General features: G+C 37.0%; 1 protein-coding gene across 1 annotated transcript in view; it reads right to left on the reverse strand.

The window, feature by feature from the left end:
- Positions 1 to 26,277, reverse strand: part of ELP4 (elongator acetyltransferase complex subunit 4) — a gene marked incomplete at its 5' end in the record, with an annotated part of 172,168 nt that overhangs the window by 136,391 nt on the left and 9,500 nt on the right. Inside the window, 2 exons of the mRNA XM_080931152.1 lie at positions 1,928 to 2,056; positions 17,357 to 17,478. Of these exons, the coding sequence (XP_080787278.1) occupies positions 1,928 to 2,056; positions 17,357 to 17,478 (251 nt within the window). The remainder of the gene's footprint in view (positions 1 to 1,927; positions 2,057 to 17,356; positions 17,479 to 26,277) is intronic.

Raw genomic sequence — 26,277 nt, forward strand, 5'->3', positions numbered from 1 at the left:
TCAACAAGAAAGGGCGGTCCTTCTTTCCTACAGAGTGCTTTAAGAAACTAGTAGCTAGAGAAAGCTGAGTAGCAGTTGAGTGACCACGAGCTGTGCACACCTGAGCAGACAGACAGATAGGTACTGGCCACAGACCCTGGTGGAAGTGCCAAATGGCAGCCTAATGCAGAGAACATCCACAGTTACCCTGGGGTGGGATGGAACTGAAGACGACGTGGAAGACCACCGAGGAAAGCATGAAAGACGGCACCTCACCCCCACCACAACACCATGAACAGCACAGAAGTCTGACATACCCAGCAGAGTAGGCAGAGGTGTTTTTCTTAGGCAAGGGCTGCATGGCATTTGGAAGGGAACTAGGATCCAGTTGGGAAGAGAACACTCAGCAGTGAACGTGAGCACACATGCATAGAGCATCTTTCACAGCCCATCAGAGCTTAGGCACAGAAAACTGCTCCTCAGCATAACAGATAAGGCTCAGTGGGCAGGCATGGGTCCCAGGCCGAGAAACTTCTACAGAAACCAGAGTGTGATTCTCAAGATCCTCTGAGGAGTGAATGAATACAGACTAAGGTGCCTAGTTTCCATTCTTGAGACTATAGGCCTTCTTTCCACCTTGCAGAGGCAAGTATGAAACCAAATGTTAGTGCTGGGGAAAACGTGTGTGTGTGTGTGTGTGTGTGTGTGAGTGTGTGTGTGTTTCTGTGTCTAGAAGAAATACTGGCAGATACTATATTTTCTATTTAACTTTAAAAAATTGTATTTCAATTGTTCAGTCATTTGGTTTTAGCTCAGATCTTGACTAACAAGCATTTGTGACTGTGTGGTGTGGGCACCTGGTCTGTAACTCACACTTCCTGTCCCCTTTCCCATCTCACTTCACTTAACTCCCTCAAATCTAATGACCTGTTATAAACCCTGCTTTCCCCATGCCACCTGCAGTGTCTCTGTCTGAACCGTAGCACGGACATAACTCAAGTACCTAGTATCTGTCTCTACAGACTAACATCAAACAATTCTGGGCAACTCTAGTCAGCTTTTGTCCTAAATAGTAGCCAGGACACAAACCCAAGCAAAGACCAATGCATGAAGAAGAGTCACATAAAGCAGGAAAAAAAAAAAAACCAAAAACCACTGGAAGACATAATCTTTCCAAAAGTACAAAACACACCCACAAAATACACAGTGAGAAAACAGTCAATAAACTTCTACAAGCTCCCATTTTCCCAGCACAGGAAATGAAAGACAGGAGATGATGGCTCAAGTATCAGAAAAGGATTTCAGAAACCCACTTTCAAAAAGAGTCAAAGATCCATAGAGGAGTCAAATGATCAGATAAATAAAGCAGAGAAAGGAAATGAGCTGAGAACATGGGTAACAGTATTTATTAGTAAAGTAGATAAAAAGATCAGCAATAGAGAAGAGAAATTTAAATAAAAAACAGAAAACCATTTGAAAGAAAATGTAGACTCTGAAATCAACCAAATGGAAATGCTGGAAATACAGGGTGAAAAAACCAACTTAAAAATGCAGTGGAAAGCAAACATCTCAAACAATACATCTCACCAGCAACCCTGAAGTGCTAAGAAAGTGTGGACTGCTATATTTCAAGTCTTGAAAATAAACAACAAACAAGACTTTTCTATCCAACAAAGCTTTTTCTAAAAGTTGATCTGGGAATTTCAAGATTAGCACAAATGAAGGCAGTTTATGAACCACTAAGCTTTCTATGAACACACACACACAGAAAATAAAAACAAGTTTCATACTTCTAATATGTAACAGCACAGAATAATATTCCCATTTCAAAAAGGCGAAATTGGGCCAAAGCCACAAGTCCCAAAACCTAGTAGGGCAAAGCAGAAATCGAATGAAGTGGAAAAAAATGCATTTGTAAAGTTTAGAGGTAGTGTGTGTGCTGACTTGCCTCCATCTTGGGCTGTAACTGGTACCTCCAGGCTATCTTCATGTTAGCATCAGGCTCTGGGGGTTTAGCACTGTGTGCATCATCAAGCTCCTTTTTACCATTATCATCAAGTAGTGGTGCAGGGAGCTCCTAAGAAAACAGAATGACACATTATATGGCATGAGTGGTATGAATCACAATTTCTTGAACCACAATGGCAGCAATGTTAGAATTTTCCAATGCATTTAGACATGGGTGGCTTGTAAAATTAACTTCAGCACAGACTAATTTAGACATTTCTTTTTTGCCCCCCCCCCTTCTTCCTTTCTGACAGGTGTACTATGTAGTCCAGGACACACTTGAACTTGCTATGTGACCAAGGATGACGATGAACTCATCATCATCTTGATTTGATCCCCTAAGTACTAGGATGAGTAAGGTACTGAGGATTAAATCTAGGGTTTTGTGCATGCTGGAAAACATTCTACCAACTGACCTATAACCTTGGGCTTAGTATAGACAATTCCAAAACAGAAAGGGGGTATAATGTCAGATATAAAGTTTAATGTTTTTGCCATAAGTTAGGATTTAAAAAATGTCTGAATTTCTACATTCACAAAATCAGCTGTTGCTATTCTAGCAAGGAGCAACACACACAAACACACACACACACACACACACACACACACACACACACACACATGCAAAGTCTGAAATCAACACTTCATTCTACATGTTTGAATGAGGTAAAATAAAGCATTGCATCTAGTAAACCTGTTCACTAGTTTGTAATTCTAGAATTCAAAAACTTGTTCACCAGAATAACAGATGAAGTAATGGTGAAGAATAAGTACATCTGTTTTCCCCAAATTGAACTGTTAGATTTGGTGCCTGAAAATACTTTTTAAACAATGAAAGTAGAATTTAAAAATCTTTTACTGAATGTAGAGTCACTGAATCTCAATTCATCATTTTGTAAGGTGACTTTCTGAATAGCTATAAAAGAAATTTAAAAAATTTTGTCATATGCTATAATTAAAAACTAACATTTTAAAAGGAAGAAAATATATGTTATGATTTTGTTTCTATCTTTTTATTAGCCAGAGTCACAAATGATGTGGGAATTTATATTAGCAAATATAACTTTATATCTTAAGATTATCTAAGTTGCAATCTTTAATTTTCAAGATCGAAACCCACTCCCCACCCCAGGTCAGTGAGGACAGGGTCTCATATATATATGACACAGTTCAGCTGGCCTCAAGTTCATGATCCTTCCTTCTCTGTCTCAAGACTGCTGGGACTACAGGCATGTTCCACAAGGCTCAGCTTGGATGGATGAAAATTAAGGTAAAAACCACAACTTTAAAGTCCACAATCCATTGGTTCTGTGTATTTTCAGAGTTGTGCAGTTCTTGTTATTCTATAGGCGTCTACTTACTGTGACAAACACCTCAATGAAACAAGATAAAATGGGGGAAGGGTTCATTTTGGTCCATAGTTTCAAAAATATAGTCCACGGTCATCTGGCTGCACTGTTTCCAGGCCTGTTGGTAGGCAGAACCTCAGTGTGAGAGAACTGGAACTGCCAGCCACATCAGGAGTAAGAGCCTATCCTGTCCTGTAGCTAGGCATCATGTCCTTGGTATTCAAAGCAATGAATACATTATTTGATGATTTAAGTCAGTGTCATGTGAAACTGTACCTTATTTTTTAAGACCGAAAATATTGGTATTCAGTATGGTTTGAGTTTGAATTCATCCTGTGCTGGTTTGCGTGTCTGCATGACTTCCTTTGAATACATTCATAATATTCTCCCCACTTCCGAGATCTTTGTTTATTTGGAAGTTCTCTCCCTCTCCCTCTCTCAAATGATCATCTTGTTGCTTCGTAGGACGACCTTGACCTCCCTATTCAATTTCAGAATCACATGAGCTGAGTTATAGACATTACCCTGGCTTTACTGCATTATGGGTACTAACATGTGCTTTCCCATAGACAAGTTCTCTGCCACTGAGCAGAATCCCAGCTTCTTTCCCCACCCCCCAAATAGTAAAAAATTCTATTTATTTTGAAATGTAGATGTTTCAGTTCTTAATGTAGACTTTTAGTTTTTATTTTAGGCCTTTGATACATATCAACTGAATTTGTTTTATTTTACTCTATGAGTGTTTTGCCTACACAGTCCTTTGTATCACTACATGGCTAGTTCCTATAGAGACCAGAAAAGGGCATCAGATCTTATCAGATAGGGAGTTATGAGGCATGAGATGGGAATGCTGGGAATCAAAGCTGGATTCTCTGTAAAAGCAGCCAGTGTTCTCTACTGTTTAGCTCTTTCCAGCCCCCAAATGCATTTTTATAAATAATATGAGATAGTTCTTTCATTATACTAATAGATACAATATCTAAATTATTCTAAGACTAAAGTATTATTATATGAAACTTATTTATTAAGTATCCATCACACGCTAAATTTTAGCCTAGACTCTGAAGCTTTAACAATAAATTTAAGAACAGTAAGAAACACATACATCGTGCTTCCCCTATTGCAGACTCTTTTCTAAGTGTTGTAGACATTTTAATTTGTTGTTATATCAAGATTAGGAAGTATTATCACCATAGTCCTTTGTGGTGGTTTCAATGAAAACTGTCTACTATAAGCTCTTATACATTTTTTTTTAATTGAAAAACTTTATTTTAAAAACAAAGATAAATGTACAAATTTTCAGCATTTTTGCATAAAAGTATACAAATACATTTTTTAAGGTTGTAATTAAGTATTTGTGGCTACATATACATACACATATGTATATATGTAACAGTAATATAGGGAAAGAGGCTATTAATTTGAGGGGATAAGAGAGAAACTAGGAGGGGCTGTAGGGAGGAAAGGGGGATGTGATACAGTTCTATTTTAATTAAAAAAATTTTTTTTCTTGAATTTCACACAGTCTGTAAGTTGTTTCTGGGGTGTTCAGAGCTTTCTGGGGTTAGTATCCCATTACCAGTGACTGAGAGAGGGTACTTTTACTGGGACAGTTGTCCAGAAAGAGGTTTCTGAGAGAGCAGGCTAGACATAGGTGAAGGCAGAATGAGCCAGAATATGAGAAGGAGCTAGAAGATTAGTACAAATTGCCATAGTTAGTTTGAGGCTAAGCAAAGCAATTCAGTCAGAAGCTGAAAGATGCCAGATTGAATCAATCAGCTTGGAGAGAAGTTTGAGTCAGAACAGCTGAGGTGAATCAGCCAGCCAGAGATCAGAAAGAACTAGGAAGGGGGGGAGCTTGTTCAGTAGCAAGTTTCAGAAGCTGGAAACATTCTAGGCGTAGATAAGATTGAATGGAGGCTAGAAGCTTACAGGACCTGGCTTAAGTTAGCAGGCGGAGGCATTAAGGCTCTGAGAGAAGAATTATATCAGGCGAATAAAAATTACTTTTACAAACTTGCCTAGCTGAAAACTCCTCTAAGTCCACACATGCTCTAGTGTTGTTACTATGGTTGTTGGAAAAATATGAAACAAAATTAAGAAAAATAAAATCAAGAAATTAATTTAACAAGAATTAAAATAAAAAATAAGCAGTATTATACTTTTAAAGACCACATCCCTAGACTATAAATTGAATTTCAAGCCATTAAATTATGTTATAAATCAAAAGAAAGGAAACTCATTATATCTTGACTATGTGCTTGATTTCAATATTACTATTCACAAATTGAGTGAAATAAATCTCTTTCTAAATTGATGAACCGATGGTTGGGGGGAATAAAAAAATATTTTTGTATGTTTGTCTTCTTATATTTAAAAATTTGTCAAGGAGACATTTGTATTTAACATGTATTTCTGGAAGCTCCCAAATCTGTAGAGTATGAGAACCCTGTCCGCAGTGTCACTACAGCTGGTGATCACGGATCAGATCCTCTTTCACAGCCTTGAAAACTCCCAAACTTAAACATCTAACTCAGGAGGAATGGAACCCACTGAACAGTTCATTTCTATATTCTTCTTTTCTGTAAGAAAGACCATTGTTTTCTTTTCCTCACTGTTGTGCTTACAGGTCTCTCGGCAGTTTCAAGCATCAGGAATGAGTAAAGCAGAAGTAGATTTCATCAGTTTTATAGAAAAGTAAGGGTGAAAGAATACAACCTTCTCCTAGTCACACAAGACAGGTTAGTATGCTGATGTGAATAAAGAGAACAGCATCATCTTCTAAACAAAACAACCATTTCCTATTTTTAAAAAATCTTAATATGAAACCAAATTTTTAGATACTTTTCATGTCAAAATACTTGAGTATTGGAGACTATTAATTGGAGCTGGAGAGATGGTCAAAATGGCTAAGAGCACATAATGCTAGTACCAAGGCACAACTAGGTCCAAGCACCAATATCAGGCAGCTTACGACTTTCTAGAACTCCAGTTCCAAGGGATCCTCTGCACTCTTTTGGTGTCCAGGGTCACTGTGCTTACAAATAAAAATTCACACACAGATACATCCACATATTCATGTAACTAAAAAGTTTCCATATGATGTTGTAAACATAATTGATACATTTGTTACACCAACTATGGATATTATACTCCTTTTAAAGCAATTTTGCAATCCACTAAAAGTACCACTAAGTTATTATTTTACAGCATAATCCATATAGCAAGAGAAATTCTTCTTAAAAATAAAAATCTTCCTGTAGGTTTGAATAAATATAATGAATAATTTTAAAGCCCTATCCATGTGTCAGTACGTATAGTATATTGTATTAGTAATTATGTTACTCCAGATATCTGAGAAGTTTATTCTGGAATCATTTTTGAAAGTTGAAAAGGAGAAAAAACTTCAAAGATAATACTGGTTACTGCAACTTGAATATGAAAACACCAAAGATACTTATAAATCACAGAAATACTATTTACATTGTTTTAATTTCAGATATAAAACATGAGTGAGATTTTTGTTAAACAAATTAAAAAAGTCACCCAATTACATGCAATCAGAAGTTACAGAAGTCTGTGAGCTGCTCAGTTTGGGCTGGGTGCTGAACGTGGGAACTCTGGAAGAGCAGCAAGTTCTCTCAACTGCTTAGCCATTACTCTTGATTAACAACAAAAAACATTATCAGAGAAAAAAACACCCCTTCAGATTAAAGAAAAATTTTTACAAGTACAACCAGAAAGTCGATGAACAGGATGTATTAAGAACTCTAAAATATAATTTTGAACTGCTTAAAATCATCCAGTCCACGAATGGTCTAATGTTCTCAAGGAAAGACATAGAAATGGCTAATGATATTTGAAGTGTTCAGTATCCACAATAAACAGGAATGGAAAGAAACTTCCCGGAGATCCATCTCACCCTAGTCAGAATTGCTCTCACTAGGAAAACAAGGAGCAACAAGTGTAAGAGGCTGAGGAGCCTCCACAGTACCCAGTGAAATGCAAATGGGTTCAGTCAACATGCAGATCAGTCTGCAAGCTTCTCACAGTCTAAGGTTAAAACTACTGCATCCCAGCCGTGCTGGCTGGTTTGATATATGAGCAGAAATCACCAAAGAGGAAGAAGTCTAAATTGAGAGGGGGTTTGTGGAGGGGGTAACTGGGAAGGGGGATATCATTTGAAATGTAAACGAATAAGATAGTCAATAATAATTTTAAAAAGTGAATCACAGTAGGCAAGCCAATAGGGCATTTTATTAATTAGTGATTGTTTTGGAGGGGCCCAGGAATTTTATTTAAGCAACATGGCTGGTCTGTCATGGGATGATATCCAAAGACCTTCTAGGTCTGTTGAAATGACATACCTTTAATCACTCTGGCTGGAACACAGACACTATCCTTAGTACATGCATTCAATCCAAAACAATGAAAGTAAAGTTAGCTTTGTATAAGGAAGCAGCCATGTTTGAAAGCGGCATCTAGTTGAGGGACAGACAAGGTGACAAATCAGAGAAAGACTTGACAGAGTGAGTCAGAGAGAGGGTACACCATGTTCTCTCTGGAGAACAGAGAGGAAAGAGAGACTACTTAAGAGCAGCCAGTCAGCTGGGAGTCAGTGCAGCAGAGCTGAGTCCCTTCCTGAGTTTGTGCAGCTCAGTGCAGCTCAGCGCAGCTCAGAGCAGCAGCAGAGGCAGTTGAAGTCAGAGAACAGGGAGAGCGAGAAGTTTAGAATGAACTGCCAGAGTTAGTATGGAGCCAAGCAGAGCAATTCAGGAGAAAATTAGAGAAGTCAGATTGAATCAGTCATCTTGGAGAGGAGTTTGAGCCAGAACCGCTGAGCCAGAGTTCAGAAAGAACTAGAAAGGATGCGCTTATTCAGTAGTAAGCTTCTGAGACAACAATGCCATCTGGCAAATAAAAAGTTACTTTTATACAGCCCAATGTGGTCAGAGGAACCTCTAGACTGGTAGTTTCGGGTCCTGAAAGAACACAGGCCAGCAGAGCATGGGGAGCAAGGAAGTACGCAGCATCCCTCCATGGTCTCTGTGTCAGCTCCTGCCTCCAGGTTCCTGCTGTTTGAGATCCTGTCCTGATTTCTTTGGATGATAAACAGTGTTAAGGAAGTGTAAATGGAATAAACCCTTTCCTCTCTGCCTTGTTTTGCTCATGTTATTTCCTTACAGTAACAGTAACATTGACACCAGCTAAACCAACTAAAAAGCCCCAGGAATCTAAACCAACTCAGAGAGCTTCACACCCATGTTTACTGTTGCACCGTTCTCAATAGCCAACATATGAAACCAGCCTAGCTGCCTATCAGCAGATAAATAAATAAGGAAAATTGGGTTTAAGGACACAATGGAAGTTAATTCCACTGTAAAAAGAATGGAATCATGACTTTTTAATCTAGCAGAGATTATCAGACAAACTATGGAATAAATATTTCATTACAAAGGCACCTAGTTTCCTCAATATACCATATCATAATTTGAAAAGATAGATGTGGTAAAGCAAGGCTAGCTCTTTCATCTGTTAGCTTATAGTGACAAAAGGTAAAACATCACGAAGCCTGGCCACTGAAAACCCTCCAACCTGGCTGAAGAAAGCACCATCACTTCTCTGAGTTAATGTCTATACATCACAGAGTGCCCCAGCCTTAGTTTTTACTTTATGGCCTTTGGTAGTGTGCTACTTCCTCCTTTCATAGCATCTTGTACTGGTTCAAGGAAGTGGGACAATGATATTTTACTTTAAATGGCTTTAGTTTTGGAATTTCAAGTTACCAAGTGTTTTCAAAATAAAAACTGAATATCTATTTCTTCTCAAAAAAACAAACAAACCTATTTTTAATATTCCTAATTTGCATACTGCATAGTTTCTTTTCAAGAATGCTAAAATCTTTAAAACATAGTTTCCATAATTAAACTGTTTTTTTTTCTGTGCATTACGATATCTAAACAATCATAACCATTCTTGTTTATGGGTTCAAAATACCAATTTTAATAGGCTGGGAGTGTAGTTCAGTTGGTGGGTGCTTGCTTAGTAAACAGGAAGCCCTGGCTTCTGTCTCCAGGAGTAGAATGAAAGTAGCTGTGGAGAAATATGCCTGTAATCCCAGTGTTCTGAGGTGGAGCAGGAAGAAAAAAAGGCAAAAATGATTCTCAGGAATGATTTGGAGGCCAGACTGAGCTATATGAGTTCTTGTCTCAAAAATGAAATAAAATGAAAAATCTGAATATAAACTTAGGGCTTGACTACGTGCTTTAGACTGTCGGACACAATCCTGAGATTGTTCATGTTAAATTTAGACTTCTGGAATACTACATTTCTTCATCTTAAAATGCTAAATGACTTGCCGATCTCCCATCAGACTAAGAAATAAAGTAGAAATGAAAATCTAAGCTAAGATTCTAAAAAAATTTCAGCCTCTGGATGATAAATATCACAGGCAACTAACTCGGCTGCTGACAAATCCTCGTGTCCAGGCGGAACATCAGCTTTCTGCTTGCTCCTGTCAAAGCAGCGTGTCTCCCAGGAGCCAGCAGTGCAGGCCTCTTCTCCTTCACAGTCCTGCTTTCCTCTCCTTACTGGAAAGCCCATCCCAGGCCATCTTTAAAAGCGGGCTACAAATGTAGGTCACTGGCAGCAGCACTGCACTCTTCCACAACAGTCTTTCCTCTGCTGAGAGCTCTAAGCTCTGCTGCCAGGGAGAGCCTGGAATTCTAAACATGTCCTCACAGTAGCCAGGGGTCAAGAACACAGTTCGAGCTCAACAGAGCCAGAGTACGGAACACTAAGAAGCGCACTGATGAGTGATACGTAGGAAGAGATAAATGCTGACCTAGTGGTTTAGAGCTCTGCCTGCAGAGAAGTTTCTGTAAAGATGATACGCTCAGATTCTATACAATATAGAATTTGATATCTAATTCTATATAATAGTTTTAACCAAACACAGTAAGTAATATAGAGGACATGGAATGCATGGAGAATAATATTAATAAGGTATTGAGCATATGATAACAAGGCTGAATATAACTTATAATTATTTGGATGGCATTTTGCTTTCATTATGAATCACTGCGACAAAAGTTTCCAATAAGTAAGATAAAATTGTAGAAGGGTATACTGGACTCATTTGTTTTTTACTTCTTTTTGCCATTTTTTTTTTTTTTTTTTTTTTTTTTTTTTTTTTTTTTTTTGCAGAATAATGATGCCTGGATCTGAGATATTTTGTATTCTTTCCACTCAGTCTGCAATGGGATGAGCAGAGCACTGACCCTTCTGTGCTGCCACTTTCACAGTGTCTGCTCGTGTATAACACACTAGCTGGTAAATGAACACTTACACACCCGAACACCAGATTATCACAAGGCAAAGAAAACTAATAATTCAAACACCACATACATGTTTGGCAAAAGTACTGCTGTCTTAATTCCTAAATAACTAGTATATTTCATTTCAGCTTAAACCAAAGAATAAAATAAAGTAGATTTATAATAAAATGAGGCAGATTTAAACAAATGACCTCAATATTTGGGTATCATTTTTAGTATATAAAATAATATTTTCAATTTACTAAGATAGTAAAATTTATACTTGTTAGCCTTAAATTCATGAGAAAGAATTATGAAATTTTTAATATTTTATGTTACTTTATTATTAAACATTCTGTTAATTTATTAATTTATCAAACATGGCTTAATTTAAATAAAGCATTACTTATTCTGTGATAAGTCATTGTAAGGTCATTTCTTTTAAAATTTGAAAAATTAATATATTAAATATAAAAAACCTGACCTTAATTTTAAATTTGAACTACAAATGTAATGGTGATATGGTGTTAAATACACAGGATGCTACAAGCCTTTCTAAAACTCTAATTAGGATGCTCCAGACAGTAGTCACACAGTTGTCCTGATTACATATTTAACAATTCACCATTCAATCTCACCTGAAGCAATCCTGACTGATGTTAGAGACAGGGTTTACCACTCGCTCCAGATTTACACACTCTCGGCTGCATGAACATCACTTATCTGGCATGCCATTGTGAGGAAGTGTACAACTGAAGTTTTAACACTGAACTTGTTATAAAATGAATCAGCATTTACTTTTGAATATTTTCTTGAATTCCACAGATATATCAACAAATGACATTACACTTATAAAATGAATATTATATAAAATACTAGCATCTTCAACTTTCAAGGAAATGTTTATGTGCAAATATTATTTTTATTACATGAAACAACCTATTGCTAAATGTTTATATAAAAACAGAATTCGTAACTATTTTAAAAAACATTCCTTAGGAAGTAAATTTTCTTGGGTAGTACTTATCCATTAGGTTTGAGATTACCAAGAAAATTCTTTTAGATAAAAAAGTTAACTACAAAATACTTTCACTGTGTGTTTTTTAAATATTCTACAACCATGTATACTGTTCTATAGGATTTACTAAGGGGTATAATTTCTCAAAGCTACATCTTAATGCTGGCTTCCTGAAGGAGCTCTGACTACAATAGGCATGAATATGTTCTCAAAGGATGATGGATAAATTGCTGGGTGGTTATAGAATATATATTCAGCAGCTGATGAGGCTTTTTATCTCTTGTCTTTCAGTTATAGAGTTTTAAGATAATTATGGTCTATAAGATTGTCTTTCCCCTCTTCTTTGACCAGACACACTTGCCTTGGTTATAGGCTTGAGAAATTAGAACTAAGTAATCACCACATTATTTTTCTTGTACTGCATTTCTAAACACTGCTAATACCTTGAATTTGTTCACTCATTATTGAACCTTTATATAACAATAAAGACTTAAGTACAATGATAATTGGGTTGGACAAACCAAAATCTTAAAAAAAAAATACTATTTAGAAAACCTACTTACCTGTAAAAATATTTAACATCTTAATTTATACTAGAAAATATTTGTTTCTTCTTTTCAGAGAGGTACTAAAATATTTCTGTATTGGTATTATAAAGTATATGAATAATTTAAATGTTTAACACTCACAATTTTATAACCCATTATATTTTAAACACATATAAATACTTAGTGGACCACATTAAATATGTATATATTAAAACAACACTTTCTCATTTTTTATAGGAGAGGAGACTGGTGTTTGCTTAAACCAAATTCTGTTTATTTCCATATCAAACGTAAGAAATATAAAATGAAATGCCTGAAAGTTTAGAAAATATTGAGTACAAAAATCGATATTATAGGACTTCAGGGCACAGAACAGGGCGCGGCCCATCTGCCACTCGGATCAGCAGCTCCTAGAGCTTTAAAGACTGGTGAGTAGGAGACCTGGGCAGCCAGAGAGCAGAGAGATCTCTGCAGGGTGCGAACGGTAAGCACACCCCCAGCCCTGCCTGATCCAGGGACCAGGAACAGAACTTTGGAACTTCTGTTTCCACCCGGCGGCGACTTCAGGGCACAGAACAAGGCTCGGCCCATCTGCCACCTGGACCAGTGAAGACCCAGGGACACAGACCAGATACAAGGGAAAGGCGAGAACATATCACTGACAACAAAATGGCAAGAGGAAAGAGAAAGAGTATATCCCAAGGAAACCAAGACAACCTGGCAACACCAGAACCCAGCTCTCCCATAACAGCAAACATTGGAATTCCAAACACTCCAGAAAAGGAAGACACAGACCTGAAATCATACCTCAAGATGCTGATAGAGATACTTAAACAAGAACGGGAGGAAAAGCAAAAAGATTCAGAAGCTTTTAAAGAGGAAGCAAGAAAAACACTCAAAGAACTCAAAGAACTAGTGGAAAACACAACCAAAGAGACGAAGGAATGGAAGAGGGAATTTAAAACGGAAATTGACAAAATAAAGAAAACACTAAAAGAGATAACCCTAGAGGTAGAACACCTAAAAAAGAAATCAGGAGTTACAGAAGCAAGCATTTCCAATAGATTACAAGAGATGGAAGAGAGAATCTCGGGGGCAGAAGACAACATTGTAAACATAGACAAAACAGCCAGAGAAAATGCAAAAAACAAAAGCTCCTAACCCAAAATGTCCAGGAAATCCAGGACACAATGAGAAGACCGAACCTAGGGATAATAGGAATAGAAGAGGGAGAAGAGTATCAACTAAGAGGCACAGTAAATATCTTCAACAAAATCGTAGAAGAAAACTTCCCTACCCTCAAGAATGAGATGACCACGAGCATAAAAGAAGCCTTCAGAACTCCAAATTTTGGACCAGAAAAGAAATACCTCCCGACACATAATAGTAAAAACACCAAGTGCCCAAAGCAAAGAAAGAATACTAAAAGCAGTAAGGATAAAAGGTCAGGTAACATATAAAGGCAGGCCAATCAGAATCACACCCAATTTCTCAACAGAGACTATGAAATCTAGAAGAGCCTGGACAGACATCATGCACACCCTAAAAGTGCCAGCCCAAGCTGCAATACCCAGCAAAACTATCAATCACCATAGATGGAGAGATGAAGATATTTCAAGACAAATCAAAATTTACACAATATCTGACCACAAACCCAGCACTACAACGAATTATAGGTGGAAAACCCAATACAATGAGGGAAAATACAGCCTAGTAAAAACAAGAAAACTCCTAAATAAGAAAACTAAAAGAAGAAAAAGACACAGACACAACCCAACCCACAAAAGCAATAATGGCAGGAAACAGAAACAACTATTCCTTGATATCTATTAACATAAATGGACTCAACTCCCCAATAAAGAGACATAGGCTATCAGATTGGATACATAAACAAAATCCAGCCTTTTGCTGCATACAAGAAACTCATCTCAGAGACAAAGACAGACACTATCTCAGAGTAAAAGGGTGGGAAAAAAACTTCCAAGCAAACAGCCCCAAGAAGCTAGCTGGAGTGGCTATTCTAATATCGAATAAAGTAAACTTCCAACCAAAAGTTATCAAAAAAGATAAGGAAGGACACTTTTTACTCATTACCGGGGAAATCTGTCAGGAGGAACTCTAAATCCTTAACATATATGCTCCAAATACAAAAGCACCCACATTCATAAAAGAAACCCTACTAAAGCTCAAAAAATACATTTCACCCCACACAATAATTGTGGGAGACTTTAATACCCCACTCTCACCAATGGACAGATCATGGAAACAGAAACTGAACAAGGACACTGCAAAGCTAGCAGAGACTTTGAACCAACTAGAATTAATAGATATATACAGAACATATCATCCTAAAGTAAAAGAATATACCTTCTTCTCAGCACCCCATGGCACCTTCTCAAAAACTGACCACATAATTGGACACAGAACGAGCCTCAATTGATATAAGAAGATTGAAATACTACCATGCATCCTCTCAGATCACCATGGTCTACGGCTGGTCTTTAACAACAACAAAGACAACAAAAAGTCCACATACACATGGAAACTAAACAACGCTCTGTTAAAGGATAGCAGGGTCAAAGAAGAAATAAAGAAAGAAATTAAGGATTTTCTAGAATTCAACGAAAATGAAAACACAACATACCTAAACCTATGGGATGCAATGAAAGCAGTACTGAGAGGAAAACTCATAGCCCTAAGTGCTTCCAAAAAGAAACTGGAGAGAGCTTACATCAGCAACCTGACAGCGCAGCTAAAAGCCCAAGAACAAAAGGAAGCAGATATACCCAAGTGGAGTAGATGGCAAGAAATAATGAAAATTAGGGAAGAAATAGACAAAATAGAAACAAAAAGAACCACTGAAACAATCAACAAAACCAAGAGTTGGTTCTTTGAGAAAATCAACAAGATTGATAAACCCCTAGCCAGACTAACTAGAAGGCAAAAAGAGAGTATACAAATTAACAAAACCAGAAAGGAAAGTGGAGACATAACAACTGAAACTGAGGAAATTCAAGAAATCATCAGATCCTACTACAAAAACTTATACTCCACAAAATTGGAAAATCTGGAGGAAATGGATGAATTCCTAGACAGATACAAGATCCCAAAGTTAAACCAGGACCAAGTAAACCATCTAAATAACCCTATAACACCTAAAGAAATAGAAGAAGTCATCAAAAGCCTCCCAACCAAAAAAAGCCCAGGTCCAGACGGGTTCAGTGCAGAATTTTATCAGACATTTATTGCGGACATAACACCAATACTCTCCAAACTATTCCAGAAGATAGAATCAGATGGAATACTACCTAACTCATTTTTTGAGGCTACAATAACCCTAGTACCTAAACCACAAAAGACCCTACAAGGAAAGAGAACTTCAGACCAATCTTACTTATGAACATTGATGCAAAAATACTCAACAAAATCCTTGCAAACCAAATCTAAGAACACATCAAAACGATCATTCATCATGACCAAGTAGGCTTCATCCCTGGGATAAAGGGATGGTTTAATATAAGGAAATCCATCAATGTAATCCACCATATAAACAAACTCAAAGAACAAAACCACATGGTCATCTCACTAGATGCTGAGAAAGCATTTGACAAAATTCAACACCCCTTTATGTTAAAAGTCCTGGAAAGAACAGGAATCCAAGGTCCATACTTAAACATAATAAAAGCAATATACAGCAAACCAACAGCCAACATCAAACTTAATGGTGGGAAACTTGAAGCAATCCCACTAAAATCAGGGACTCGACAAGGCTGCCCACTCTCCCTCTACCTATTCAACATAATACTGGAAGTCCTGGCTGGAGCAATTAGACAGTAAAAGGAGATCAAGGGGATACAAATCTGAAAGGAAGAAATAAAAACATCACTCTTTGCCAATGACATGATAGTGTACTTAAGTGATGCCAAAAATTCCACCAGAGAACTCCTACAGCTGATAAACATGTTCAGCAAAGTGGCTGGATACAAAATTAACTCAAACAAATCAGTAGCCTTCCTATACTCAAAGGACAAACATGTGGAGAAAGAAATTAGGGAAAAGGTACCCTTCAGAATCGTCACAAAAACTATGAAATACCTTGGTGTGACTCTAACTAAGCAAGTGAAGGACCTGTATGACAAGAACTTTAAACCTCTAAAGAAAGAAATTGAGGAGGATCTCAGAAAATGGAAAGATCTCCCTTGCTCATGGATTGGAAAGATCAACATTTTAAAAATGGCCATTCTACCAAAAGCAATCGACAGATTCAACGCAATCCTCATCAAAATTCCAACACAGTTCTTCATGGAATTGGAAAGATCAATGTGAAATTTCATATGGAACAACAAAAGACCCAGAATAGCGAAATCCATCCTTAAAAACAAGAAAACATCTGCGGGAATCACTATCCCTGACCTCAAGCTATATTACAAGGCAATTGTGCTGAAAACTGCATGGTACTGGTACAGAAATAGGCAGGTGGATCAATGGAATAGAATAGAAGATCCAGAAATGAGCCCTTATGTATATGGTCACCTGATTTTTGACAAAGGAGCCGTAAACATTCAATGGAAAAAAGACAGCGTATTCAACAAATGGTGCTGGTCCAACTGGCACTTAGCATGTAAAAGAATGAAAATAGACCCTTTCTTATCTCCTTGTACAAAGCTCAAGTCTAAGTGGATCAAAAATCTCCACATTAAACCAGATACACTGAAATTATTAGATGAGAAAATAGGGAAAACTTTAGCACATATAGGCACAGGAGAAAATTTTCTGAACAAAACACCAATGGCTCAAGCTCTAAGGTCAAAGATTAACAAATGGGACTTAATGAGATTGCAAAGTTTCTGTAAGGCAAAGGACATTGTCAAGAAAACAAAATGGCAGCCAACAGAATGGGAAAAGATCTTTACCAACTCCTGCCAACATATAATATTCTAAGGTAGGTCACACATGTGAGGATCACTTCACAGTGGACACAGTCACTGCTGTGAGTTTAAAGACTGCCAGGATCTGACCAGAAAAAAACAAAGCCTCTGTGAAGTGTGTCTAAATATAATTTGTAAGGAAATGCCTTGTTTGTATGTACATTTTTTGATGAAGCATTCAAAGGATATGCTGAATTACTATAGTCTATACCTGTAAAATGTTGGCAGGATTTTCTTTGGCAGATGCAACCAACAGAGTATGTCCATTGACGATTCCTTCTGCCAGGAAATACTTGAAGAGCAAGGGCGAATAGATATTATATTTATCCTCTTCTGTAAAAAAAATTTAAAAGATACATTAGAATCTTGGTGTAATTATACAGGTCTTCTACATTTTTTCCTCTTTAAAACAAGTATGATATGCGAGAGGATAGATTATTTTCCTAAAGCACAGAGATAAAGACAATCAAAACATAGATTTTTCAATATAGATTTCCTTATTCTAAGTCATTCAACCCACTGAACCATGGTGAAAAACAGAGGGATATGCATGCTTATAAAAGTTCAGATTTAAATTTTAAAAATTAGTTGTAATGCTTTAGATTATAATAGTGTTATATCATTCCCTCTTCCCTTTCCTTCCCACCAATGCCTCTCCTTGCTCTCTTTCAATCAGATTTAAGAATTTTTAAATATTTTGCTTGTTTGGTCTTGAGGAGCCTTGCAGGAACCCAAGAGCATCCTGTGGAGGCCTTGGCGGTGGAGGACAGGAGGGGAAGCCAGGACTAACCAGCTTGGAACCCTCCCCAATCAATGCATTTCCAGCTGGTCTTCCCTGTCACAGTCTGCAGGGGAGAGTTGCTCTGGGTATCCTGACATCCACTGTCTAACTCTGGGCTCACTATTTTGTCCTGAGCAGCCTTGTGGTACCCCAAGAGCATCCTGCTTTTCCATGAACACCTGTAGAGACCCCAAGAACTATTATCAGCTTGGAACACTACCCCACCAATTCCTTGCCAATGGTGCCCCCTGAGGCAGAGACAGCAGAGTCAGGTACCCTGTTCTCCATTGTCTGGGTCATGGCTCTCCCCAATCCTTTTTTCCAAAAGTTCTCCTGCAATCAGAATCACCTAGATAACATCAGGAAAAACTAGATGTTTTAAAGGACAGGATAAAAACAGAATCAACAAGACTCTGGGCAATATGGCACCACCTATCCTGCTACAGCAAACCCTGGATATCTTAATGAAAATAAAGCACAAGAAGATGATCTTAAATCCAATCTTTTAAAGATGATAAAGGTCTGTAAAGAGGAAATGAATAAATTCTTTGAAGAAATACAGGAAAATACACCCAAACAGGTAGAGGCATTAAAAGAGGAGGGAAATAAAAAGAAAGGAATACAGGAAAATAAAAAGAGGTGACTGATATGAATAGAGCTCTCTAAGACCTGAAAGGAGAAATAGAAGCAATAAAGAAAATAAAAACTGAAGTATCATCAAAGAATTCAGGAGACAGAATAGGGAATTTCAAGTATAGAAGATCCAATAGAAGAAATCAATATATTGGTCAAAAAATGCAGACTCTAAGAAGTTCATGACATAAAACATCCAGGAAATCTGGGAAAATATGAAAAGGCCATACCAAGAAATGATAGGAATAGAAGAAGATTCACAGCTTAAAGGCCCAGAAAACATCTTCAACAAAATCATAGAAGGAAATACCCTTAAGCTAGTGAAAGAGATGCCTCTAAATGTACAAGAAGCTTATAGAACATGAAATAGATTGGGCCCGCTACATATTAATCAAAACACTAAATATACAGAGCAAAGGCAGCAAGGGAAAAGGGCCAGTTAACATATAAAGTCATACCTATCAGAATTAAACTGTGTCACCACAGATAGAGAAACCAAAATATTATATTCCACGATAAAACCAAATTTAAACAATATCTTTCTACTAAACCATCCATACAGAGTTTACTAGAAGAAAAACGTCAACCCAACGAGAAAAATTAAATCAAGAATACACAGGAAATAATTTCACACTGCTAAAACCAAACGAAGAGAAACACAGAAACACACACACATACACATACACACACAAACATACATGCCAACCAAACAATATCAAAATGAGAGGAAGTAACAAACTGGTCATTCATACCTTAGAACATTAATAGACCCAATTTCCCAGCAAAAAGTCACAGGCTAACAGAATAAATGCATCAACAGAATCCATCTCATTCTGCTGTATACAAGAAACAGCAACAAAGATAGTCAAAATAAAGGGTTCAAAGAAAGTTTTCTGAGCAGACCCAAGAAACAAGCTGGAATAACCATTTCAATATCTAACAAAATAGACTTCTGACCAAAAGTAATCAAAAGAGACAAGGACAGATGCTTCATACTCATCAAAGGAAAGATCCACCAAGAGGACATCTCAATTCTGAACATCTATGCTCCAAATACAAGGGCACCCACATTCATAAAAGAAACATTATTAAAGCTTAAATCACACATCGAACCTTACATATTAATTGTAGGAAACTTCAACACCCTACTCTTTTCAATGGACCAACGCTAAACAGAGAAATAATGAAACTAACAGAGGTTATGGTTCAAATGAACCTAATGGATATCTACAGAACATTCTTCCCAAACACAAAAGAAATATACCTTCTTCTCATCACCTCACAGCACCTTCTCCAAAATTGACCTTATAAATGGTCACAAAGCAAGCCTCAACAGATGATTTAAATAACCCTATCAGGTCACCATGGATTAAAGCTGGACTTCATCAACAACAGAAACAACAGAAAGCCTACACACTCATGGAAACTGAACAACTATCTACTAACTGATCACTGGGTTCTCGAAGACAAAGAAAAGAACTAAAGACTTTCTAGAGTTCAATGAAAACAGAGCACAGCCAAACTTGTGGCACAGTATAAAAGCAGGGCAAAGAGGAAAGGTCACAGCACTAAGTACCCTCATTAAGAACATGGAGAGTTCTCACACTAATGTATTAAAGGATACCTGAAGGCTCTAGAAAAAAAGAAAAAAAAAAAAAAGCAAACACATCTAGGAGGAGGAACAGGCAGAAGATAAACTCAGGAATGAAATCAACCAATTAGAAATAAAGAGAACAATACAAAGAATTAACTAAACCAAGACCTGGTTCTTTGAGAAAATCCACAAGTTAGACACTTAGTCAAACTAACCAAAATGCACAGTATGCAAATTAACAAACTTAGAAATGAAAGGGGAGACATATCAACAGACACTAAGGCAAAGAATCATTAGATCTTACTTCAAAAGCCTATACTTTACAAAATTAGAAAATCTAAATGAAATGAGTGATTTTCTAAACAGATGCCAATTGCCAGAGCTATATCAAGACCAGATAACTCCTATAACTCCTAAGGAAATAGACAGTCATTAAAAGTTTTCCAACCAAAAGAAGTCTAGGGCCAGATAGATCTAGTGCAAAATTCTATCAGACTTCCAAAGAAGAGTTAATGCCAATACACCTTAAACTAGCTCACAAAATAGAAACAGAAGAAACACTGTCAAAATCATTCTGAGGCCACAGTCATCCTGATACCTATACCACACAAAGATTCAACTAAGAAAGAGAATTTCAGAACAATTTCCTTCATGAACATTGCTGCAAAAACACTTAATGAAATACTAGCAAACTGAATCCAAAAATACATCAAAGACATCTTTTACCATGATTAAGTAGGCTTCATTTGAGAGATGCAGGATTGTTGGTTCAATATAAGAAAATCCATCAATGTAATCTACCATGCACACAAAATGAATGAAAAAAAAAAAAAAAAAAACCAACAAACCAAAACAAAAACCCCACATAATCATCTCATCAGATGCCGAAATAGCCTTTGACAAGGTCCAATACCATTCATGTTAAAAGTCTTGAAGAGATCAAGGATACAAGACACATATTTAAACACAATAAAGACAATATACAGCTTGCCAATAACCATCAAATTAAACGGAGAGCAACTTAAAACAATTCCACTAAAATCTGGCATAAGGTTATCCACTCTCCACCTATCTCAATATAGTATTTGAAGCTCTAGATAAAGCAACAAGACAACAAAAAGTGATCAAGGGGATACAGATTGGAAAGGAAAAGGTCAAAGTATTGCTATCTGCAGATGATATGATAGTATACATAAGTGATTCCAAAAATTCTACCAGAGAACTCCTACACCTAATGAACACTTTCAGCAAAGTCGCAGGATACAAAATGAACTCCAAGAAGTGCTCCTCTATGTAAGAGATAAACAGGCTGAGAAAGAAGATAAACAGTACCTAAATTCACAACAGCTACAAATTACATAAAATATCTTGGTATAACTCTAACCAAGCAAGTTAAAGACCTATATGAGAAGAACTTCTAGTCTCTGAACAAAGAAATTGAGGAAGATATCAGAAAATGGAGAGATCTCTCATGCTCATAGATCTGTAGAATTATTATAGTGAAAATGTCCGTATTACCAAAAGAAATATAGACATTCATTGGAATCCCCATCAAAGTTCCAACACTATTCTTTACAGATCTCGAAAGAATAGTTCTCAACTTCATATGGGAAGAACAAAAAGCCCAGACTAGCTAAAACAATCCTGAAAAAGAAAAGGACTTCTGAAGGTGTTGCTATCCCTGACTTCAAGCTGTAGTGTAGAGCAATAGCCGTAAAAACTACAGGGATTGGTATTAAAACAGACAGGCTGATCAATGGATTTGAATTGAAGACCAGAAAAAACAGGAAGTAACAAATTAGCTATTAATATCTCTCAACATCAATGGGCTCAATTTCCCAGTAAAAGACACAAGGTAGTCATTATGTTTACAACAAACATCAACCAAATGTCTACACTGACAAGTTGTTGCTAATATTTATAAAAATTTTTACTGAAAAAGCAGTGTTTTCATGAACTTTGAACTTGTAGCACTGTTACCAAGAAGACAATGTGCCAAACAACCTGCAGTTAATAATTCTGGACAATGTCCCCCTTGTTAAGCAGACACTTGGAGTCACTGCAAAGAGACAAATGTTGGCAGCAACTCCAGCAGAGTTTCATTTAGAAAGATAGGGTACGTGGTATGTGAAGGACTTCAAGGTTTGGGGTTTTACAATCTAAGAATGCCCTTGATTTCCATGGGTCTGGCAATGTTAAATTATATCCTTTTCATATTAAGTGGTAAAATGCAGAGTTCAGATCCACGTCCCCACCCTCTTCAAAGTAAGTCTCCACCCCAAGGTGAAATCCTACATGTAAGAAATCTTCAGAGGAACTGGGACAAAAAATATTATCAGTTGTATCCAAACCCCTGGTGAGTCACTAAACTAAACACATATGTAACAAAGTATGAAAAACAAAAAGGACTGCATGGCAGTTAAATACAGCTCTCAACTCTCTTCTCATGTACAAAAAGAAGCTTCTTTCTGCAGAAGACAGAGGCCATCACAGAAATGTACAACTGGTCAAAACGCAAAGAACTGTCCATATGGCACTCATCCCCAACTGATGCAACTTCCCGAGAATCCCTATACCTGTAAGAACATCAGAGTTCTCAGAGTAACGTGTGCTAAGAGGTAGAACATCAGGACATTTGCTGCAAGACAGTGTCTTCTACATATGGCAGAGCGCTGCACCCATGAAATGCTAACAGTGTGCTTTAAACAAGACCCAAACGATGACAACACCAGCGGATACCCCAGTGCTCCACTCCTACATTCTTCCTTTCCTTTCTTTCATTCAACCTTTGTTTTTCACATTTGCTTCTTTTCCTCCTTGTTTATTTGACCTCATTTAGTAAACATTTCTACACACATACCCTACATAGTTGTTTATTCCTTCCATCCCACATATTAGGTAGCTTTGCTATTTTCTGTGGTCATTGATCATAAATCAGTGTTTTCTGTTTTGTTTTTAATCACTTTTGTTAGAGATGTCAGGACCATGGGATGCTCTCCAAGGAGAACTATGAATATGGGTGATGCTTGAATAACCCTGTGGGAGAGTTTGTGAGCTAAGACGGCAGAGTTAAAGGGTTGGGATGATCCAAGCCCTTTGGAAAACTAGCCAGTTGAATTTTGTACCCTAAATGATGAACATGGAGCTGTAGGATTTGGGGATTTCCCCATTTTGCTTTGGTGGATTATTTAATGTCACAGTTCCTCCATTTAAAAGCATAAATGTTTTCTCTGTGCTATTACATGTTGGAAGTATAACCAGTTCTTTAGTTTACAGGAGTGTGCTGTTAAGAGATACTAGATATTTTAAGTGTTAGGTTTTGTATAGACTATGAAGACAAAGTTAGAATATAGTTTATATTATGTGATAAATATAAGACTTTGGAAATAAATATATTTATTCTACTAACATTTCATTCAAAATTATCTCTTATCTAATTATTCAAACACCCCAGGATTACTTATCGTTCCCATTATTACTTATAACTGACAACTAAAAATTATTTTTTGTAAGGTTTTCAACACATTCATTCATCCATTATTTCCAAGTTTTTCCTATGACAATAGAGCTTCTATATAACTAAAAGGTTAAATAGTCATAATCAGGTAGTTTCAACAAATAAGTGCAAAGAAATGTAGCTATATACTAGAGACTATAAAGTTATTAGTGAAGAATACCTACTGTAAAGAGAAGGAGAATAAAACAAGAGCTATAAAAGATTTTCTAGAAGAAATATTTGACCTGGAATACAAAGAAAAGAGACTGCTACTTTGGTGGGATTAAAAGGTCTGAGTTACTAACATGAAGCATGAGAAAAGAGTAACCCCCACCGTGTGTGTGTGTGTGTGTGTGTGTGTGTGTGTGTGTGTGTGTGTGTGTGTGTGTGTTTCTTCTTTTTTTTTTTCCTTTCTGGTACTGTGGACTAAACCCAGGACCTTGCACTTCCTAGGCAACCTATTACCACTGAGCCATACTTCCAGCCCCTGGTCTTAAAGAACATTGGATCTTGTGTTGACACAGAACATAGATAGTTCTAAGTCAGGTTTATCACGTTCAAGTTTTTATATTAGCTAACAATGGAAAGAGAATGGGTAGGGTCTACAAGAAAATACTAAATATAGGGACACCTTAAAAAGCTATTATAGTCATTTCTTCAAAAATGGTCAATTATGGTGCAAATTAGAGGAATAGCAGTAAGCCTGGAGAGTACAAAGAGTTAAACATATTTAAAATGTAAAACCCATCAGGACTTTATGATTATGTGAAGATAGAAGCACAATGGGAATGAGAAGACCACATCCTTACTCACAGCCAGCAACCCCAGCACTGCTGGATGAAGTGTACGGTTGGGGGTTGGCTGGAACATTCTCAAGCTTTAGAGCTCGAGTCCCACAAAGGGAAGTAAGAAACTCAGGATGAAACTGAACTCACTTTCTACTGGAGCAGGCCTCCATTGCCTTTGTGTAAGTCAGCCCTGCTGAAGTCTTCTACTGTCAGTACTGGTTTTCATGTGTGTAGTTTTTTTCTTCATCTTCCAATCTGTTCTTATCTTTCAAGTCCTTTTCATATGTCTCACATCTACAATATTTATGTGATATATGTACCTTGTATGTTGTCGTGTCCTATGCTACCAACTTCTAGTTCAAAGCTAGTGAAAGGTTGAGTCCAAGATTTCTGTTGCCTAACAGTGCTGACCACAATTGCTTCAAAATATATGTCAGGTGATTTGGCTGAAAGAGTGCATTCAGCTCTGGCTGTCTGTCCACTTTAGTGCTTCAGAATCACGGTATGGTACTATTATAAAATACATTAAAATAAAAAAAACTTTTTTAAAATGAAAGTAACTGTTTGAGCCTGTGGAACATATGGTGACCGCCGCAATTGTTTAACCCTGCCTTTGCAGCACACAACCAAAATTACACAAAAGTAAATCAACACAGCCCTGTCCAGTCAGCTTTGAAAAAGGTGGGTGGTTTAAAAAGGTAGTCACTACATAAAAAGAATATTCAAAATTTATGTTTAAAAGAAAAATGTGACTCAATAATTTCAAGTGAGCTCAAGACAACAAATGGTATTTTAATATTTCACAAAGGAAAACCCTAAAAGCTCTCAGGCTTTTTTTTTGATATCATAAGAAATACTAAGTTAAAATTATGAAGCATATGTTGGGTCTGTCCTGAGGAAATTCCCACAGTCCTGTTTCCTGGTCTTTTACACCAGGAATCTTCCATGAATGCAGCAGAACCTGTGATTTTCTATTAAACAAGGAATGACGCAAAGGAGGCAGGGCATCCCTTGTTTCCTAAGACTGCAGCATCATCGACTATGGCGAGAAACATTCTTTCTTGATAGTTTTCAGGTAAATGAAAGCTATCTTGTGAAGTACCCCATGGCTCAGATAGCTAGCAAAGAACTGATTACTGACAGGAGTCTGAGCCTTGAAGCTGTTACCCATAGTCACATACTCAGATAAAGAAATCCAACCATGGCCTACAGCCATTGTAGAATCCCCCAGTTAAGCTGTCACTAGCCCTTCGACCCACAGAAAAATATGTGCTGTTGTAAACTATTAGTTTTGTTAGTTATTGGCATACAGCAATAGATAATTAAAACAAAAATATTTTTACAACTATAGGCAGTCCTCAACTTCCTGTGGTTCAATTTAAGAACCTTCTAACTTACAGTAACTACAGAGATACGTCTGTAATTACAGATATCCGGCCAGCACATAACTTTTATTACTTCTACAACTTAAAATATGTAATTATGGGATACTTTGAAAAACAATATTCATCAGTGTAAGTTATATTTTTATTAATGACATTTTCTATAAAAACCTGGTGTGATAATAGGCATTTCTGGAAGTAGATGAAGATCCATTAATCTGATAACACTTCCCTTTTGATACTTTTAAATTGTTGCAAATTTACCTGAGTAAGAAATGGTCTGAAGCAATTTCAGTACAAATCATCTCAAAGCCTGTTTCAGTGTTTTTATGGTTCTGGTTTGAAACATTCCCTCAAATGCCATATATCTTAGGCTTGGTCCTCGATTTAGTGGTGTTCAGAGACGAAGCCTTTGGAGGGCAATTAAATAATGAGGGCTCTGGCATCTTCGACAAATC

This window comes from Micromys minutus (assembly GCF_963924665.1).
Source record: "Micromys minutus genome assembly, chromosome: 17".
Classification (NCBI taxonomy): domain Eukaryota; kingdom Metazoa; phylum Chordata; class Mammalia; order Rodentia; family Muridae; genus Micromys; species Micromys minutus.